The sequence below is a fragment of the Bubalus kerabau genome, chromosome 13 (assembly GCF_029407905.1).
Source record: "Bubalus kerabau isolate K-KA32 ecotype Philippines breed swamp buffalo chromosome 13, PCC_UOA_SB_1v2, whole genome shotgun sequence".
NCBI lineage: Eukaryota > Metazoa > Chordata > Mammalia > Artiodactyla > Bovidae > Bubalus > Bubalus kerabau.
In genome coordinates this window covers 60,533,987-60,555,738 of record NC_073636.1, presented here as the reverse complement: position 1 = coordinate 60,555,738, position 21,752 = coordinate 60,533,987, and the positions used below count along the sequence as shown (strand labels likewise).

Genomic DNA, 21,752 nt, shown 5'->3' with positions numbered 1-21,752 from the left:
TAAGGTGAATTAAATTTCACTTCACTTCAATTAAGTGAAATGCCTAGTGCACTAAAGTTAAGGAGACACTCCCTCTTTGGGAGCCCAGGCCAAGCCCAGAGAGGAGCTGGAGCTGAAGATCACCAGCTTACTGGAAGTCTCTGTGAGCAGCTCACTCTGGTGGCCTCAAGGTGGAATCCTCCCACCTCTCTGAGCCTCAGTGTTCGCCTCTGCCAATGGGATCATGAAAATGCAGACTCCAGGAGCTTTGGAGTGGTCCGCAGAGGCAAACCGTCCGGAAGTAGAGGCACGGTCCTGAGTCCTCAGCCGCGTCATGTTAGAGCCGGACCTGTCCTGTTCCAAAGGCCTATGCCATCCTTGATGAGTAGGACAGCAGAGGCGGCCCCAGAAGCCAGGTGCCCAGGCCTTTGAGGCTAGGGTGATGGAGACCTGGGCAGGACTTCCAGTGCTGGGAGGAGTGGGAGGGTTTCAGGCCCTTCCTGCCTTCCAGAGGCCTGGCCTATTGTTGTTGTTGTTTAGTTGCTCAGTCAAATCCGACTGTTTGCGACCCCAAGGACGGTAGCTTTGGGATTTTCCAGGCAAGAATACCTGAGTGGTTGCTATTCCCTTCTCCAGGGGATCTTCCTGACCCAGGGATTGAACCTGGGTCTCCTGCATTGCAGGCAGATTCTTTACCATCTGAGCCACCAGAAAAGGCCGTTTGTTGGGAGACTTCAGAAGAGAGCTGTCTGTGGCACCAGACTCCCAAGGGAATCCCAGCTCCACCACCTTTGTGTGAGGGGGCCCCTCTTGGAGCTATTTCCTCATCTGTGTAATGGACTCAGTAAGGGTAATGGGATTAGATGAAATGTTCCCTATAAAACATCCCACCATGTCCGACTCAATGGACATGAATTTGAGCAAGCTCCGGAAGTTGGTGATGGACAGGGAAGCCTGGTGTGCTGCAGTCCATGGGGTCGCAAAGAATCAAGCATGACTCAGCGACTGAAGTAAACTGAACTGAAGGGTAATGGGACCAGAAGAAGTACTCCCTATAAAGTTCTCACAGTTCTCTTCCTCAGCCTTTGCCTTTGCTGTTCCTTCTGCCTGGGACACTCTTCTTCCTGAGACCCCCCCAGAATGTGCCCTCATATCCTTCACATCTTTGCTCAAATGTCACCTTCTCAGAGACACCTTCCCATGGCATCTTTTTAAGACTAGCAGTACCCCAGCACCCTTTACACCTTAATTCTGAATTTTTCTCCACAGCATTTATCAGCTTCTGACATTTGCTTATTTCTTTCTTTATTTTCATCACCACTAAAATATAAATGTTAGGAGGCAGAGACTTTGCCTTATTCCCTCTTGCTATATCCTCAGATGCTAGAAAAGGAGCCAACACAAAGGGGGCTTTTGATAAATGTTTAACGAATAAAGAATGTAGAAAATGAGCATTTATTGAGCTCCTATTATGTACTGATTAATCAAGACGACTCCATCCCCATCCTACCTTCTAGAAGTTCGTATTCTAGTGGGAGGAAAGGATAAGCAAAGGTAACATTGCCACAAAGCAAAGGTACCCTGCAAGCTTTCAGCAAGGAGCTGACCTTGTTTGGGAGACAGGATGGCTCCAGGTTCTCCTGCAGAATTGAGGCCTGAGCTGAGACTGGAAAGATGAGTAGGAGGCAGCCAGGTAAAAGACAGCAAGGAAGCGAGGCCCAGCAGAGGGACTGGCATGGGCAAAGGCTCTGGCATAGAAGGGAGTGTGGTGAGTGTGAGGCTTTATGGAAGACAGGATGGTTGCCCTGCAGGGCTCAATAAGGAACATGGGAGATGAGGCTAGACTATCAGTAAGCCAGGTCACTGCAAATACTTGTAAGCCAAACAGTTGGTTCTTTGTCCCCAAAGCAGTAGGGAGTCATTGATCAATGTGAATAAAGGGTTAACAAAAACTTTTCCTCTTCTGTGTGAGAATTTGACCTTTGGTTAACTGTCTAGATCTGTTTCCTTGGAAACAGATAAACATATGTCACTATGTTACCTGGCAACATTGCAATGATAAAATATGACCCCGAGGAGGAGCCTCCAATGATCCATGTGGTAATGGATTTGAGTTGGAGATATTAGTATAAATTCATGTTTAGCATAATATTGATACAGATGATTACATACTTATGATACATTTTATATACAACTGTAATTGTGTATACACACAAGTTAGTATACACTGTATTTCCTTTCTCTGTCAGCTAAGAGGACCTGGCTGCATGATATTGCATAGTAATAAGCACATCTACTGCCCAGATCTTGGTTTCTAATACCACTCTCCAATGAAAGGAACCAGGGAAAAATGGTTGATGCTAGGACTGGAGCCGAAAACATACAAGACAAGCCTGGAGCATCTAATAGTGCCATAAAATAAAGAAGGAACCAAAAACACACACACACAAAATGATGGGGGTATGTCAAAAGACATAGGAGTTGACTGAAAGAGCTCCTAATAGCCAAACTTGGAAAAATCTGATCAAAAATAAATAAAGTAATATTGAACTGTAACCTAAAATATGATAAATGCAAAAATGGGGGAAAAGATAAATCTCTGATGAAGAATTCCAAATACTCCATCCTCAAGGAAGAGCAATATAACTCCCAATTCTTTTTTTAAGAATTCTGTGTAGAGATTTTTTTAATAAAATTTGTAAACATTACTTTCCATTTATAGTTATTAAGAAATATTGACTAAATTCCCTCAGTTTGTGCAGTACATCCTTGTAGCCTATCTTACACACAAAAGTTTGTATCTCCCAGTCCCCTGCTCCTGTATCGCCCCTCCGCCTCCTGGTAACCACTAGTTTGTTCTCTATTATCTGTGCGGAACTCCCCAATCCTTAAACGTGGGCTGAGCAGAGTGACTTTCCGAGAGTGCAAAGTGGAAGTGGGGGTGGAGAATAACTTTGAAAAGGAGAAACTGACAAATCTGATTACCTTGGCCAAGAACAAGGTCAGCCTCGGCAGTCAAATTATGTTGATCGTAGGTATCCTGGATATGATGTGATGAGAGTGGCAATTTACTTCTGTGATCTCTCTCCCCAAACCCATAACCCCCGTCTAACCATGAGATAAACATCCGACAAATCCCAACTGAGGGACATTTTACAAAGTACCTGGCCTCAAAACTGTCAAGGTCATCAAAAACAGAGTGTCCTGAGAAGCTGTCACAGCCTAGAGGAGCCTTAAAGAGGTATGATGACTATACATAATATGGTGTCCTGGATGAGATCCTGGAACAGAAAAAAAGAGCATTAGGCAAATACTAAGGAAATCCGAATAAAATATGGACTTTAGCTAATAATAATAGATCAATATCAGTTCATTAATTGTAACAAACTTATCATACTATTATATGATGTTAATCATAGAAATTGGCACAATGTCACTTCTGCTGCATTCTGTTGCTTTAGGGAAGCTCACAGGCCAGCCCAGAGACAAGGGTGGGGAGGTCTACATAAGTGTCTGAATACTGAGAGGCATGGATCACTGGTGCTATTATTTTCTCTATTTTAAGATGAGGAAGTGGAGGCAAGAATGATTAATAACTTGCCCAAGGTCACACAACCAGTTTACGATGTTTCTGGGGTTCAAATCCAGACCCCGACTCAGTGCTGATAACCACAGTTCTGAGTTCTGTCATAATTTTCAAAGCATGTGCAAAATTCCTGAGCTGTTGCTATTCCCCCTGACCGCTCCCCCCATTTTTTTTTTCCTGGTTGCACCTCATGGTTTGCAGGATCTTAGTTCCCTGTCCAGGGGTTGAACCCAGGACACCACGGTGAAAGCACCGAGTCCTAATTGCTAAAGAGCCAGGGGAATCCTAATCCCCCTTTTTATGTCTAAGAAAATTGAGTGCCAAAGACAGAAGAGAGTGTTCTGTGGCCACCCTGAGGGATAGTATTAATAGAAGTACAACCAGAGCCAAGGGCCTCTGACTTCCAGATGGATTTGAGGACCTCGAAGTCCCGAGGCTGACAGACTGCATGCCTATTCTCCCCATCACTTTCAGTTTTACCTCCTACTCATCCACTGGAGGAGGGAATTGGGGTTCAAACCAATTGGGCAGCTTGCCTCAGAGTCACACTCAAAGCTAGTTGGGGCCAATAAATTACACTTTTCCCACCATTCCACTCTGCTTTCTCAGTCTCCACCACCTCGTCAGGATCAAATGCCTTGTTTCCCTGACATAAGTGGACACAGAGCTGTGACCTGGGTACCTGGGCACGTGACAGGTGTGTGTAGGATACATGTACACAGGGGGCCTGTGTACAGGGCAGGAGGGCTAGGATATTCATATATTCTATACAGGATGCTCACGCACAGGAGAGTTACCCAGGACTCGTGTACAGGGCACACATGGATGGGACCTGTCGTAGATTGCGTTCCCCCAGAAGCAAACCCAAGATAAGAATTTTAGGGCAAGTGGTCTATCTGGGAGGTGGTCCAGGAAGCACAGTAGAGGAGTAGGCAAGTTAGACATGGAAGGGAAGGCTTCCAATGTACTGCCGGAACACTGATGAGCACATGGCTGCTGCTGACGCTGGGGACTCAGTCCTGCTGGACTGAGTCTTGTTCCACCCGGGAGCCAAGGGAGGCGAGATATTTATCTACAACAGCTATTTGCCGGCACTGTCCTCTGCCCAAGGCAAGCATGTTCCTTAAGCAGAGAGTCAGATGTGCTTTGCAGTCGGAAGCCCTGGGCACATATGGAGAAGAGGAATATCAGGGGGATATGGCGGGGCCCTGGCAGCGTTTGCTACAGGACTCAAGAGGTGCAGGGTGCGTGTTCAGGACCCATGAGTACACAGATAAGGGCACAGGCATAAGACAAATGCTTCGATTACCAGCCTTGCTGTCTGGCTTGAAGGGAAGGCCTGCTGGAAGGTGATGAACAACACAGAAGAAGAGATGGTGTCGGGACTCCCCAAGTCAACTGGTCCTCCATCCCTGTGCTCCTGTGGCCGCTGTAATGGCATGTGCTTGCATGGCAGGAAAGGTGGGTTTAAGGGCTCTCACAATGTGGAAGCTTCTCTCTGCTAAACTTCTACTTCATTTGTATTTCACAAAGTAGGGATGAGGGCTAAGGTGCCCAGGATAAATGAGGGACCACCTCAAGGGTTGATAGGGCCTTAGATTAGGAGTCAGACATAGAAGCAGAGTTCAGTGACATCACTGAGCCCACTGGCCCCATCGAAGAGATGGACATAACTCTGCCCATGTGTCTCAGCTACTACTCTTCAATCTTGGGTTCCCTGTCTTCCTAGCCAGCATCACAGAAATCCTCTCCCTGCTATGGACCTCACAGAGCTGTTGTGAGGAGCAGATCAGGTCATGAACAAGAAAACACTTGGAAGAGAATAAAATATACAGGAAGGACCTGAGTAGGGAAAATCAAGGAACCTGCTTTCTCTCACTAGCTCTGCTGCTGTATTTTCAGGATATTGGTTTGACTCCTATAATCCACCCATGGGATTCTCCAGGCAAGAGTACTGGAGTGGGGTGCCATTGCCTTCTCCGACTCCTATAATAAGGAGACCCAAAATGATAATGCCTGTAAAAAAACAGAGCTCATTTCTCTTTCATTTAAAAGTATTCACGGCGGTTAAGGCTGACACAGTGGCTTCACAGTCACTAGAGACTCTCCATCCTCCACCTGATGGTCCAAGATGGCTGCTCCACCTCCAGGCCTTGCGACTACATTCCAGTTAGCAGAAGGAGGAATGGGGGAGGGGCAGGAACCCTCCTCCCTCCTGTACAGGGCACAGCCCAGAAATTGCACACATCATTTCCATTCATATCCTACTGACCAGGAGTTAATCATCTGACCACACTTCCCTGCAAGGGAGTCTAGGAATAGTCTTCTGCCATGTGTGAAAGGATATAGAGGAACAACTTGCAATTTTGCCCTAGCTGCTGACTCGCTTGGGTAACTCATATCTCCATCTGAGCCGTGGTTTCTTCATCTGCACATTTTTATATTCATTCATTCACATATCTATGACAGGCTTATGGTATGAGGTATGACTTTTGAACCACTTGATCACTAATGAACTCTCTTGCTAGCTGGATCATGAGCCCTGTGAGGTCAGATGTGAGGTCTTTCTTACTCACTGCTGTGCTCCTGGCGTACAGGGCAGGGTCTGGCACATGGAAGCCATGTTACCAGCTGCCAATGGATGATGTGTGGATGGCCATTCTGGCTTTGATAACTGGTGAGGACATTTTTCCTCATTGAAGAGTTGAAGTTCTTTCCTTTCTAGGCCTCCTGGCTCCACATCCCTTTCTCCCCACGTGCCAAGCCTTTCCAAGCCTATGAAATAAGATGTTTTCTGAGCCAGGAATGTGAGAGGGGGATTAAAAATAAATGAAAGTACATCAAAACAAGTTAACCACAAGACATGGCTTCCCAGGGTAATTTGGTGTTGGCACTAGAAGTCAAGGACTGAGCATTAGAGGCTCTAACTGCCAAGCACTCCTATCAGCACCACTCCTGTGTTGGGCAGAGAGCCCGCTGGGCTGCCCAGCACAGAAGCAGACGCCTAACCCGAGCCCCCATTGACTCTCCACCCCTGCAACACAACAGGCAAGACCCTCCCACGCAGATCAAGGAGAATACGTGCTAATTCTAACCCTGTTGCCTACTTGCCAGAGTAACCCTAGGAAAATCTATGCCTCTTTGAGCTTTAGTTTCCTCACCTGTAAAACAGGGTTAATAATAGGTTCTTAATCAACTATAAAATGCAGATAACACACGACTGAGCGACTTCGCTTTCACTTTCACTTTCTAATCAACTATAAAATGCAGATAACAAGGGTACCTACCTCGTAGGCTGCTGCTGCTGCTGCTGCTAAGTCACTTCAGTCGTGTCCAACTCTGTGCGGCCCCAGAGACGGCAGCCCACCAGGCTCCCCCATCCCTGGGATTCTCCAGGCAAGAATACTGGAGTGGGTTGCCATTTCCTTCTCCAATGCATGAAAGTGAAAAGTGAAAGTGAAGTCGCTCAGTCGTGTGCAACTCTTAGCGACCCCATGGACTGCAGCCTACCAGGGTCCTCCATCCATGGATTTTTCCAGGCAAGAGTACTGGAGTGGGGTGCCATTGCCTTGAGATTCCCAAATGTTCTCAGCTCACGGTATCATTCACATCTCTGTAATTTTTGCACAGTGCCCCAAGCCCAAAGAAATGTCTAATGGTTGTTTGTTATATTAGGTTCATACAACTTAATAATAGTAGTTTGTCCAGTATCCAACAGATATTACTGTGCTTCCCTAAAATTTTAAAAATATTTTGCAGTGTCTCTGAGCTTTCTGCAGTGCCTCTGGGTGCCCTTGCAGTCAGTTTGGAAATGGCAGTCATAAGGTTTTGAGGATGAAATGGGGTTGTGTTGTCAAGGGCTCACCACGATGTTTGGTCTGGAGTCAGAGATCAATAAACGTTGGTGGTCTTCAATTGCCCTTCAAGTCTCTTTAGTCCTCTCTGGTCTCCTGCTGCAGCCACCTTATTGGGCTCCTTGGGGCCTGTGGCCCCTCTTCTGAACTAACTTCCTTCTAGAAGAGAATCCCAGCCCCACTTCCTCATTCCTCCCTAACTCTACCACACATGTGGCACAATCTCATAGGTGGAATATACTCTTAATCTGGAGCTTTTGCTTACATGGCAAAAGTGACAGTATGATTTTCAGAGCCTAAGTCTTCAGAGGCCTCACACGATTCCACCTGCTCTCTTATCCTCTGCCATTGCCAAGAGAAGAATTTGCCCCCAGTAGCCTGATGATTCCAGGAATAGGACAAGGGACCCAGGGCACAGGCTCAGATCTGCAGATCTGAATCCCGGTGTAGACCACCCCAGCCACACCACAAACTCAAGAGCAAAAATAAACAAGGTTTCAAGGTATGGAGTTTTGGAGAGTTTTGTTACATAATATTCTTGTGAGACAACCCAACCCCTCTAACTGTATCAAATTCAAATTCTCTGAGAGAAGGCCTGATTGGATCATGTGGTCACCACCCAGAACATGACTGCTTTTACACCATCACCCATGAGCCAAGGATCTCCCTCCTGTCCAGTCTGCAGGTAAATACCTTGGTTTGGGATACCCATTTCTAATCCAGGCAGCTGTCCCATACTTACAGGGTCCAGCGCCAAAAAGCCTGGTGACCTGCCTGGAAGCAATCATTTCCGGCCTCTGTGTTCAGAAGAGGTGTGAATGTGGCAAACAAGAGTTTCTTGTATCCTCTTGGGTTCTAAAGAGTAACAGCTCAACTAGGAAAAATTACCCATAAAATTTTCTCTGTGTGTGGCAGTCAGAATGCATCTCAAGCTGCAAACTGCAGGGTATGAGAAATGTGATGTTTCTTACAACTCATTTTTGTAACTATTTTGAGCCTCCTTATGCTTAAAATGGAAACTATGAGGCTCAAGCTCACATAGAAAATTTGATAGAACCGGGCTTTAGAACCCAGGTGTCCTGGTTTTCTGTACAGTGGCCTGGCCCCCTTCCCTGCCCAGTGTCACACTTGGAAGGATGCTTCAGGTCTCATCGCAGAGCCAGGGGAGCCCCTTTCCAGCTGCCTTGATTGTCTGGGCTATGCTTTCACGTGCCACTGACCGAGTGCCCACTTCTTGGAAGAATTCTTAGCAACCCTTTCCTCCTACTGAGTCTCAGTCTGCCTCCCTATGTCCTGTACCCCCACCCTATCTTTTGGAACTACACTTAAATAAACATGATTTTTCTTTAACTTATAATTTTTACTTCTATTAATTCTATTTAGGTTTTTTAAAAAATACCCCTTCTTAAATAGTGTCTTTTTTCTTAGGTCTTTAAATTCTTTTGTATGGTTTTAATTCTTTTCAAAATACTGTTTTGTTATCTCATCTGAAGTTCTTGGGGAAGTGAGGTCTAATACTGCTATTGAAGGTGTCTGCTGACTCTCACTTATGGTGGATGATTTCCTTGTGTGTTTGTAATCTGGGGCTATGCATTCATTTTCAGTGGGGCTCTATCTATGAACAGCTTGTGTAGCCCAGGTTGAAGGAAAGTCCCTCCCAAATGGGTTGAGTTTGTTTTTCTGGTCACCTCAGCTTCTTATCTGTGATCACTATGTTAATTCTTAGTTTGGAGTTCCTAGTTCAAGTGGATAGAATAAAATTAAAGCCTGTGTGAGAATAGATCCTATTCATTGGCATCATAATATTAACTTGATCTTGGTTGTTTCCATCGATTAGCATGTCAGCTCCAGGAAAGAACAGCCTTTTTCTCTCTGATTTTGGGCTCTGTTTCTCTATCTGCCTACAGCAGAATTTGGCACACAGTAGGCATTCAATAGGGCTTCCCTGGTGGCTCAGCAGTAAAGAACTAGCCTGCAATGCAGGAGACCTGGGTTCAGTCCCTGAGTGAGGAAGATCCCCTGGAGAAGGGAATGCAACCCACTCTAGTACTCTTGCCTAGAGAATCCCATGGACAGAGCAGTCTGGCAGGCTGCAGCTCATGGGGTTGCACAGTCAGACATGACTGAAGCAACCAAGCTGCAGCAGCAGCAGAAGGCACTCATAAGTATATGTTGAAAAGGAAAATTAAAGAACACCCACTTCACAGGTGTCCATTAGGACTGTGTTTGCCCAATTAAAAATTGGAGTTCTTGTCTCATAAAACAGGCCGATGCTACTGGTGATTCTGTGACTGAGTGATTTCAGTGCCTCTACAGTTTTTTGAGCCTTTATCTAAGGGTTGCAAGATGGTTACAGTAGCTCCAGGCATCGCATCCACATTCAAGGCAGAAGGAAGTAGAAGAAAGTCAGAGTAAAGGAGGAGCACCACTGACATTTTTCCTTATCAGGTAGGTAACATTTTCCTAGATGTCTAACAGCAAATTTCTGTTTTGATCTCATTTGCTAGAAATGGGGTGCGTGGGCATCCAGAAGAAAGGGGACTTTCTTTCTTCTGGAAAATGAGCATTTCCCTTATCTATGGACTCAACAGATGGGTAAGGGAGGGAGGAAGGTGACTGGGGACACAGATGTGGTATCCCCCCAAATGAGATTTTATTCATCTATATATGTATGTATGTGTGTGTATATATACACATATATGTATAATTTAGAACAAAACAGGCCCTCAGAAAACAATGTGACCAAAAAGTATGGACACCTATTTCCACAATAATTATTAATTTTGTCATTTAAAGCTTCTGTGATCCTGTGGGCATCAGATTTGGATTCTGGAGCCCACAGGCACTGAGACACCCGTAGCTCAATGATCTCCCTCCTCCTTCCTCCCTCCTTGCTCTATTCAAAGTACTGAAGCCCTTTAAAAAAAAAAAAAAAACTACATTTTTCAACGTGAGCCACTTCCTGCTCTCATTAACTCCATCCTCAGTGACTTAGCCAGACCCCGATCCTGGCCCAAAGAAGGGAGCCGGACTGTCCAAGTCTAAGGTCCCTCAGGTCCATAAGCAGAGCAGTTCGGCATCAAGGTTTCTCCTGAGGAGCTGAGATGAAAACAAAAGAAGAGCCAACCTTGAGTCTGGGGCAGACCCTGGAGTGGCTGAGAAAGGAGCTGGTAAGGCTTTGTATTTCTCTTTACCTTACACCTTCACCCCACATCTTCCGAGGTCCCCTGGTTCCTACCTCCTAGGGGCCCCCTAGGCTGGGGCAGAGCTGCAGGCTGGGGTGCAGGCCCCACAGGCTCCCATCTGGGATCAGCCACACTGTGCACAGTTGCCACCCCAGGTGCTGGGATAAGTAGGTCGTGGCCTACATAGGAGGCTCTGGGTGCAGCGCTTGCCAGACTGGTTTTAGAATTACACTGAGTCTGGTATGTGCCCAGCTCTGTGGCTTGTGACCTCTAGCAAATAGCTTTGAACTTCAGTCTCCTTATTGTAAAAGGGGGATGACAATAGTACTAACATCACAAGGGTTATTGTGAGAATTTGGTGAGAGGATGGTATAATTCACTTTGTGCTTGCTTGGCACATCTACCCTGGCTCTTAAAGTCCTGGCCCAGCTGGAAATGGTGTACCAGAGCTGTCTTAGCCTGGGCCTTCTAGAAAGCAGACACTTGCACAAACACTAGGGTATTCCTGCTTATTTGGAGGTGCAAGCCCAGAGGGGTGAGAGTGAGGGGAAGAGGTGCGGGGGCAAAGGCCAGTACTATTCCAGCAGATGCCTTGTGTTACCCAACTGGATGCCACTTACAAAGAAGCCCTAAAGAGGCCAGCAGCCCTCTTGGTAGCTGGTTCTCCTCACTGTGGGACTCTCTGCCTGGAGGAGGAGCTGCACCCTGCCCGAGAGAAGTTTATCCACCCCACTCACTCCTGCCTCCCATTTCCTGTCTGTAGATGTCCACACTATGGGGCACTAATTCTCCTGAGCTTATGAACAGTGTTACCTGGTTCCTCAGTAACTGCTCAGGAAGCCAGGTCTTACATCTCTCCTTGTGATGTTTCTTCCAAGTCCAAAAATAAAAGGATGCCTCCATAGTATGTCGGGACACTAGCCAAGAGAGAGAAGGAGGTGGTTTGGGGGAACCCCAAAGGGCGCCCAAGGTTTGTATCTCAATACGCCAGTTTCAACCCTGGGAGAACTTATCATCCTGAAGAGGAAGAAGAGGGCGGTTAAAAATAGACTGATCAATTCAACAACTTAAAAAACTAAAAAAACAAAAACAAAAAACATGAGCTTCTACTTCTGGCTCAGGGGAGGGTGGGATGCAGGGACAGGAAGGATTGTCCAAAAATGACCTGCCTGGGTTGCCAGGCAACAGACCAGCTGGGACCCAGCCCTGTCCCAGCTTGGTGGGAGGGGCTGGCCCAGTAGGGATCCTCATGGGTCCAGGGGACTCCAGTGGCCGAGCCACAGCTTATTATAGGCTGTGTGCTGCTCCCTCCTTGTGCTCCCCTAAACACTGTGCCCCCACGTTAAGACTGCTTAGTATCTGAACTCAAAGAGCTGATTTTCATTTGATAAAGTACTTCTCTCCTACCCATGAGGAAGAAGAACAGGTGGGGGAAGGGGGAATGACCTGTAGGTAGAGGGGCCTCCCAGACCCAAATGCACCCCCACCTCCACATGATGCCAAGAGGTGAGTTTTGAGTCTCCACTTACTGGTCCCTGACTGGTAAGGTTCCCAGTCAAGCCTGCTTTAACCTCTATCACTGGAATTTACATGACTCCACAAGGACTCCCCTCTGGAGCCCAGCCAAGGAGCCCCAATTGACTATCAGGGAAGCATGTCCGTCACCCTATGCAGCTGAGAGAACAAATCAGTAGCACCAACAACTACCATGGACCCAAGTCTGGTGCTCTTCCTCCAGTTCTGGAATCATAAAGCCCCCAAAGTCCTGCTGGGATCTAAAACAAGGGAGAGATCCTTGGAAAGCAGGTAATTTGCTTTCCACTTTGCAGATGAAGAAATGGAGGCTTCGGTGAAAACATGGCTTCTGTGAGGCTGTGGGCTTGTCTCCGATTAGACAGTGAAGGAGACGTCTTTCTGGGAAACGTCCAGTGCTCTGGCCGCTGCCTCACATGCTTCTTCTCTGTCCTAGACTGAGATGCAGGACCAAGACCAGAGACTCCTGCTTACACTGAGGCACCTGCACAGCGTCCTGGAGGAGCTCCGTGCAGAGAGTGTCCACTGGGAGGATGCCAGGTCAAGTGGCGGGACCTCCCCCATCAGAGCTCGAGCAGGCTCTGAAGGCAGGGGCCGCCAACCGTTTCCCTCCAGGCACCTGGCCCATCTCCTTCAAGGGGTAGACAGCAGACGAAGTTCCCTCCCTTAACAGGCCAGAGATGACCTTGACTTTAACCCTCCCCCAACCAGTCTAAACTTTGACTGTGATGCTGTTGAAAGAGAGCACTGGAATGGGAGTCAGGAAGTCCAGGCTCTGGATTTACCCCTGCCCTCATTCACTCTATGTCCCTGGAACTGTCACTCAGCTTCTCTGTGTCACTCTCCTCTCCTGTCACTTAGCAGTATTTCACAAGTAAGCTAAGAGATGTGAATACATTTGGGAAACAGAAACATGTTATATGGCTTCCGGCCAGCACCATGGTTGTAATCCCATTCTTGGGAATTTCTCACAAGGTGATTATTAAAACAAAGAAAGAGCTCAGTGTACCAGGGTGTTTATCCAGTGTTGCCATGGTGAAAAACAGAACCCCATGTAGTGACTTGATGGTTGTTTTCAGGCCTTTTATTTCCCTTTATCTGAAAGCAACAGGCCCTTCAACCACCCTGGCCACAGGGATCAGCATGTGACCAGGCTTGGCCAATTACAGTTCCTCATCATCCTAACAACGTGATTGGCCCAGTGGGTGGCCCATGTGACTTCACAGAGCCAATCACAAACCTTCTCTGGCATTACCCTCTTGATACTTGTTCTTCTGAAGTCGCAAAGCCGGGGCTGCCAGTGGCCAGGATTACTGTGAGGTGACAGAGACCTGCCTGGAGTAGGAAAGAAAGAAGCTGATTAAAGAGAAGCAGAGAGAGGGTCATTCAAGAGACGGGCAGGCCAGAAGGGTGCTGGCTCTCTTTAGTCCCTGGTTTCAGACTCTAGTTCTGTGAGTTACTCCTGTTGTCTATCCAGAGCAAAAAACCAGAAAATTCCACCACTATCACCTATGAACTCAGGCACCAGTTTGTTTTTGCTTAAGCTGATTTGAGTAGGGTTTCCCTCATTTGCAACCAAAACGGTCCAGATGGTCAAAGAAACAAAGAAGAGAAATCAAGAAAAAAAATTGTTTTTCCCTCATTCAGGGTTAGCAACGCCAACCCTGTTTGGCAGGCAACAAGATGTATGATGTGGCAGAACCCTCAATTGTATGGGATGGAGTCATAACTTTGAAAAATTATATTTGCCTATAAGAAAGGCTTTTAAATGGAACAGGTGAAAATAATGTCCTGGTGTTAAGATGGTCCAATTATCATCATGCTTTTTTTGTTTTTGAAAATCTTCTGGCATGTTGTTAGGATATTGTTTTTAATGGCTTTGAAAAAGTAAACCCATTGCATAAGGAGGCAAAGGGTGGGGGGGAGGGTTGTATTATATGTACAGTGTCTATAGTCAGACTAACCTGGGGCTGTTTCTATACAGTATTTGATAGTACGAAAAATTGTACTCTATCAATGGCTGAATGCATAAATGAAATGCAGCACATACATACAATGGAACATTAGTCAGCCTTAAAAAGGAAGGAAATTTTAGCACTGCTATAACATAGGTGAAACTTGAAGACATAATGCTAAGTGAAATAAGCCAATCACAAAAGGACAAATACAGTATGATTCCACTCACATGAGGTACCTAGAGTAGTCAAATTCATGGAGACAGAAGGTAGTTCTGGTTGTCAGGAGTTGGGGAGCAGGGAGTCATTTAAGGATTGCCGTGCTTCAGTGTTACCAAATGACAGAGGTTCTGTGGATGGATGACGGTGATGGTGGTATAACAGCGTGAACATACTTGATGCCACTGTACACCTTAAAATGGTTAAAATGATATTTATCTTATGTTATATTTCACCACAGTTAAAAATAAATACTTTAAATTTAAAAATTACCTGCTCTGTGATGCTGGGGCTGGAGCTGGTTAGATTTTGCCAATAAGCAGGGTGAGCTAGAGGGACACTGCAGGGCTGGAGGAAGGAGAAAAGACTTGCTTCTTCATCTTTCTTCTCTTTAGCTTCTCCGGTGGCCTTACTGCTCCCATGAGCATCATCCAGCAATGCTCCTTCACCTCACAGCAGCAATCCTCCTGTGGCACCAGTCAGCAACCCCTTCTCAGGGCTCTAGGTTCAGCTCAATGGGGGCACTTCCCCCAACTGCAGAGCCAAGAGCTCCAGCCAGAATCTCCTCCCCTGAAGTCTGAGTTCCTGCCCTCCTGGCCCCACCCTGCTTTCCAAGACTCAAGCCCCAGCTGAGCACACCTCCTTTCTCAGATACCTGAAGTGGAGTACTGCATGTCTCCTGCTTTATGTTTTTCAGTTTTGATCATCTCAGCCTCTTCTCTTTGTTCCCTCAGGCCTGGGTATGGTAGATGCTTCTTGCAAGTGCTACTTTCATTCTATCTTAGAGATCTTTTTATAACCTTTTGGTCATTCAGTTAACAACTTTATACTTGGTTAGTAATTCTCTATATTAAATTCTCTCTGTTAAAATAACTAGGGCGGTTTCTGTCTCCAGCCTGTCTCTGACTGACACAGTTTTCAACTTTGGGCTATCATTACCGATGCTGTTGTGATCACATCTGTTCATGTACATAAGCACAGTGCCCCTAGAATATACAGGTTTCCCCCACTATCCAAAAGTAGAGTGTTCCCATGAAACATCTCACAAGCTGAAACTGTGTAAAGTGAAGAAACAGTTACCTTAGGACAGATCTTGCTAACAGAGGCACAAAATGAGATAAAATGAGATAAACTGAGATAAAGCACAGACACAGGTCAAAGCCAGACCAAAGCTATGGTGGCCTGGTGCAGAGAGATGCTGAGTGCAGTTCCTGGGGAAATTCTCAGGGAAGGAGCTTAGTGGCCCCAGTCCCCCCTGCCCCCTGCTGCCCCTCCCCAGGGTGATTGCTGCCTCTGTAACAGCTCGCCCCAGATCAAACACTGAACATCAGTTTCACTTTTCACTCAGTTTTGTAAAAATGAAAATCAACTTGGGCTTTCTTTCAATTCACAAAAACAGTTACAAATGTAGATCTCTCATAAAAGTGAAATGGCATCAAGTGAACTTTAGAAAAGCAACAGATACTTGTATAGCAAAGAGTTGAATTGGAGGTATGTGAAGAAATGTATTTTCCAAAGTGGGGCATTCGCTTACACTCCCACAAGCTGTGTCCAAGAGCTCCTGTTGCTCCATATTCCGCCAACACTTGGTATTATCAGTCTTCTTAATTTTTACCAATATACTGAGTGCAAAATGGTGTTACACTGTGACCTTAACTTGCATGTTCCTACTTACTAGTTGTTAACCTGAGTTTATTTCCAGCTCCACCATTTACTTACTTTTTGATCTTTGATGAGTTACTCAACCTCTCTGAGACTCAGTTATTTCATTTATAAAAGAAGGGATAAAAATAGTATCTAGCTCATGGGATTAATATACATATTGTATAGTAGAATGCATATAACCCACCTTACACAGCACTTGACATTGTAAAGGCTAATAAATGATAACATTATTATTACTGTATAATCACAAATATATTGATTTGTGAAACTATGACTATTACATATAGACAAGCTTGTTAGCAACCATCATCAGGAGAAATATCTGCCTGACCATACAAAGTAACAGTGACATTTGCTTCCCATGCCCAATGCCAACCACTAGCCCCTTTTGCCTCTCCCAACTTCCCACAGCTGGGCCCTCAAACCATAACCATCTGCCAATCCCCTCTCTACTAATCTGGGAAGATAAACCCGCCCCTCTGCTGGGGTATTTGTTGTTTTTGAGATCCCACCTCTGGAACCAACGTTTAATTTCTGATCCCAGGTCAGAAAAAACTCAGACTGAGCCCAGATGCTGGGGGACAAGGGGATTGGAGTGGAAACGACATCCTCAGTGCTGGTTCCCAGAGGGCAGGGTTACAGATCATGTTTGTCCAAGCCAGCCAGTGTACACCAGAGGAAGCCTGGGGATCGTGATCATGAAGGAAAATCTAGGGTTTTCTCTGCTGAGGCAGCAAAGACAGGACTATACACCCAAGCCTTGCATCCAAGGGTGAGGAGATAAGGGGGCACAGACAGGAAAAGGACTGACTAAAAAATTAGGAGCAGAACAACAGTACAAGATGTGATACTTATTGTTAGGACAGGCAGTTTAGGGCTCACACTGTGATTTAACCAGAAAGGATCAGAGGCTCGTCTTTACTTGCTGCAAGCATCCAGCCCTGGGCCAGGTGTGACAATCTTGCAGAGTGTGTTCTGGCTGTATACTGGTGTGTAACAAAATGCTCCCAAACTTAAAACAGCATCATTTTATTATTGCAACAACCATTCATCATTGCAGTAAATCACACTTCCCATGGTTCTGGAGATGGACTGGGCTCAGGTGGGGAGCTCTTGCTTTTGGTCTTTCAAGTGGCTACAGTCATATGGTGTCCAGCTTGATTCATCCCAAAGGCTTATTCACATATCTGGCAGTGGATGTGGGCTGTTACCTGGGATCTTAGCTGAGACTGTCAGCTGGAACACCTACCCATGAACACTCCATGTGACCTGAGCTACCTCATAGCATAGTGGCTGGTGCCAAGAACAAGCATCTGAAGAGTCAAGAGGAAGCTGTATAGCTTTGATGACCCAGCCTTGGAGGTCATACAGTGTCACATCCATTGTATCCTTTGCAGGAGAAGCCAGGCACTAAGCCCAGCTCACATGCAAGGGCAAGAGAATTAGACCATCTCTTGATGGGAGGAGCATCAAAAACTTGCACACGTGTTTTAAAGCCACCATTCCGTGTAAGACTGGATAGGTTTCCAGTGTGGTATACCAGCTGCAAGGACTAGGTGGGGCTTATTATAAACTCAGGCAGAATGATAAGCAGAATCTCATCAAAATCCAACAGAAGGAACTCCAGGAGGTGAAGGGTAGGTCTGGGTCTACAAGAGTTCACTCGTCACTCCAGCCTTACTGTGTTTCATTCAATGTGTTCCTAAGAGGTGTGTTCAGCTCTGCTGCTATGACAAACCAACCTTGAGATCTCAAAACCTCAACCCAACCATGGTCCCTCCCTGGCTCACACTACATGTCCTACACTCCTGTGGGGGGCAGGGGGTGTGTGTCAGGGAAGGTGCTCATGCTCGGGGACCCAGCCATCATCTGCGATGTCATCTGATTCTACAGCAGGGAAGATACATTTGGAGAGTCACACACTGTCTCTTCCACATTTTAACCAGGCGGTGACATGTGTCCCTTTTGCCCATAGCCCATTGGCTAGAATTAGTCACATGGTGTGTCCCAGCCAGGGGAGGGAGTTGGCTGGGAAATGTGAGGTGTGGATGACAGTCTGGCAAGCACCACTGTAACAAACACACTCTCTATTCTCTCTCAACAACTGGCTTCCTCACCGCATCAGAGTGGGTCCTCATCAGTCTCCACCATCCCCCAGAAGCTCCTAGGGTGTGCTCTAGGAACGGGGACACCCAGGCCCACCTAGACCTGCTGAAAGGAGCCTCCGAATTGGAGTTGGGGAACTGAGTGTCCACCAGCCCCAAACCCTCAAGGGAAGGCTGAGAACCAAGGGCCGGGGGCTGTTCTGCCATCTGTCCTATTTCCTGGCTTTGGCTTCCTTTAACTATGTTTTGGGCTTTACTTTCTAGTCTTCTTTCTGCATTTTTTTGTTTATCCACTTCCATTGCTAAAGATTTCACGGTCCTGCTATTTCTCTACATTGAAGTCCATAGAAAGGGAATCTGTTGGATCAGCTCAACCTTTGACATCTGAGTGCATCATAGCAGGTTAGTATAAGGTAGGTTTGTTCTCTCCTCTGCCTCTTCTTCTTCTATCTCTTTTCCTTCATCACCATTGTCAATACACAGGAAGTATAATGCAGTAATTGAGTAAGGGCCGTGACACCAGCATGCCTGGATTTGAATCCCAGGTCTGCTATATATTAGTTCTATGCCCTTAAGCAAATAACATAACTTTTCTTGCCTCCATTTGCTCCTCTGTGAAGTGCAGACACAACAGTTAATTACCTCATATACCTATTGAGCAAATGCAGTGAATCAGCATGGTCCTGGCACATCAATCTTAGCTATTATAATGAATAATAACAGCTACCATTTTTTAGCTCAAGACAGTGTAGTAGCTCAGTACAGCCTGGAGCCTCACTGCCCGTGCTCAAATCCCAGCTCTCCATTTACTAATGATGTGCCTTTGGGCAAGTCATTAAATTCTCTGTGCTTCAGTTTCATCATGTATAGAATGGGAATAATAATATACCTACCTTCTGAGGTTGTCGTGAAAGTGAGCTAACACATGTAAAATGTTTACAACCGTGCCTGTCTTCTAATAAGGGCTGTGTATGTGCCATGTAAGCTCTTCATTTTCATTATCAGTCATCTACCCTGACTACCAGCACCATACGAAACAGTGTAAAGATGCTGCACTGAACCCACTCAGCAGCTCTGCAAGGGTCATATTATATCTCCATTTTAGGAACGTAGGGCTTGGGTTTCAGTGGAACTAAGTGGCCCCAAATAACACATTGAGTAAATCTCAGATCTACCTTCTGCCTAAGCAGAGCTCTGACCCACAGCACAATGGTGCTCTTCCTATCAGACAAAGTGGAGCGAGGGGTTCCGTGGGAAAGAGGATGCAGAGATGTTGGGTTCCTGTGTCCCCCTCTCCCCTGCCACTCCTTCTGGCAGAGTCTGGGGAGACAGTCTACATGTGTGTATGTGTGGGTATGTGTGTATGTGAAAGGAACTCAAAGACATCTTTAGACAACACCCACTGGAATCACCATGGTTGGTGAGTAGATCCAGAGTCGGGGTGTCCCCAGGAGTGCAGCCCCTTTCTTACTCCCAGAAAATCATGAACCCAGTTTATAAGATGGGAATTCTGCCCTTCCTCTGCTCCCTGGTCACAGTCCTGCTCCTGTTTCACTGGACCAAAACCAAGATGTGTGCCAGGCTGCACTCCCTGTGGAAACTCTGGGGGAGAATCTGTTCCCGACCTTGTCTGGCTTCTGGTGGCTGCAGGCATTCTTGGGCTTGAAGCTACACCTCTGCCTTCTGCTCTGTATGTGAACAATCTCCCTCTGCCTTCCCCTTACTGAGGATATGTGTGATTACATTTAGCACTCACCTGATAATCCAGGATAATCCCCCATCTCAAGATCCTTAAATTAATCACATTTGCAAAGACACCCTCAGAGCTCTGCTCAGGCAGAAGGTAGATCTGAGATTTACTCAATGTGTTATTTGGAGCCACTTAGTTCCACTGAAACCCAAGCTCTACATTCCTAAAATGGAGATATAATATGTAAAGTAACATTCATGGCTCCAGGGATTAGGATGTAGGGGCCACTTTTCCATCTAGCACAGTAAAGGATCAACAAAAGGGAATTTCCTGCTCATTCCTACTGGAAATCATTCTCTGTCAATGTGCAGGGCTAAAGAGAATTTTGTACAGCCAGGGGTTACCACCGGCCCTGTCGGAAGAACGAGGACAGATGCTTATTGAACATGGGCTATGCATAGGCACCATAGCATATCACCTGGCTAGGAAGTACCTGTTGATATTCCCATTTGACAGAAAGGAAACTGAGACCCAAAGAGCGGGTGGTCAATGAAGGAAAAGCCGGGAAGTTGAAAGCAAATGAAACTGGTGGTTCAAACTTTGGTTTCTGATCAACGTTTTTGTGTTTCTTATCAAGGACTAAGGGACTTAGTCGGTGGATGGGCGCCACCTGGTGTCCATGTGGAGTAACTCTTCGGTTAACCAGCCTGCTCTGCGTTGTGAGACTGCCTTCACTGTCTGCTTTCTTACTGTGGAACGGGTTATACTGGGAGGGGACCCCGAGGCTTTCTGGCTCTGAGATCTAGGTTCGGCTCTGCCACTGACTGAATGGCCTGTGGCAAGTTACTTCTCCTCCTCTGAACCTTAACTCTGAAATGAAAATGACACCAGTCAGAGCTGTGGGAGACCTTGTGGAAGTGCTTTGTAAATGGAATAACCAGAGACAATGAAAAGAAGCATTATCTGCAATAAAAAGGGTAACAGGTCTGGACTAATTTAGAAGAATACTTTATTTGGTAGAAACCAACACAATACTGTAAAGCAATTATCCTTCAATTAAAAATAAGTAAATTGAAGGGATTTCCCTGGCGGTCCAGTGGCTAAGACTTAGCACTCCCAATGCAGGGGGCCTGGGTTCAATTCCTGGTCAGGGATCTAGATCCCACATGCCACAACTGAAGATCCCAAGTGTCACAGCTGTGACCCAGCACAGCCAAATAAATAAGAAATATTTTTTAATAAATAAATAATTTTTTGAAAAATACTTATCATGCATCTGCTATGTGTCAGATGCTGTTCTGGATGTCGGAATAAAAAAAAAAAAAAACTAAATGGATAAAATTCATGCTTTCCTGTAGTCGACATTCTTCCATTCCAATTTCATTCATTTATCTACAAGTAGTTTTCTGGTGTGCCAGGCACTTTCCCAAGAAATGGGCATAGAAAGGATTTAATATATGGCTACCACACAGGGAGCAAGAACACAGATCTGGGTAGGGACAAAGACAGGTTTTACGCGCCCTGAAGCTTATAAAATTTAGGGTATTCTTTGAGTAAAGAAAAAGAATAAAAATTCATAAGTGCAGCAGTACATTAAAGAGGGGAGTTTTTCTTTTATATCTATGGAAGAAATAACAGCAAATGATGAAATTTTAAAAACTGCCACAAATGATAAAATCATAAACTCTGGAAATACAGCATAATATTTTTATGATTTAGCTGTCATGATATAGCTCTGTAACTTTTTTCTATATATTCTTTGACCATATAGCCATAAGATAATGATTTATTGCTATAAATAAAGACAATAATTCAGCCTTTATAAGATTGACTTTTTTGGTGGGTAGTTTAAACAAGTTTCTGTAAGTTGTAAAGCTTAATGCTATGTAAGTTCTTAGGATTATTGTCAAATTCGAAAAAATTCTAAATTTCTTTAACATTAATACATGAGCTGTAACTCTTTAAAATTTTTTTTATTGGA

General features: G+C 45.6%; 1 protein-coding gene across 1 annotated transcript; it reads left to right on the top strand.

Moving 5' to 3' along the window:
• The first annotated feature begins 9,693 nt into the window (after window positions 1-9,693).
• C13H20orf202 (chromosome 13 C20orf202 homolog) lies at window positions 9,694-13,814 on the top strand. The gene is made up of 3 exons (XM_055543198.1): window positions 9,694-9,867; window positions 10,407-10,589; window positions 12,574-13,814. Exons 2-3 carry the CDS (start codon window positions 10,524-10,526, stop codon window positions 12,805-12,807), a joined length of 300 nt encoding a protein of 99 aa, XP_055399173.1. The 5' UTR covers window positions 9,694-9,867; window positions 10,407-10,523; the 3' UTR covers window positions 12,808-13,814.
• Window positions 13,815-21,752: the final 7,938 nt, after the last annotated feature.

Excerpts from the sequence above, each read along its gene's own strand:
- C13H20orf202 (XM_055543198.1), top strand. The coding sequence starts at position 10,524 with ATGAAAACAAAAGAAGAGCCAACCTTGAGTCTGGGGCAGACCCTGGAG. Across the intron at positions 10,590-12,573 it reads AGTGGCTGAGAAAGGAGCTG|ACTGAGATGCAGGACCAAGA; the intron begins GTAAGGCTTTGT and ends TCTCTGTCCTAG.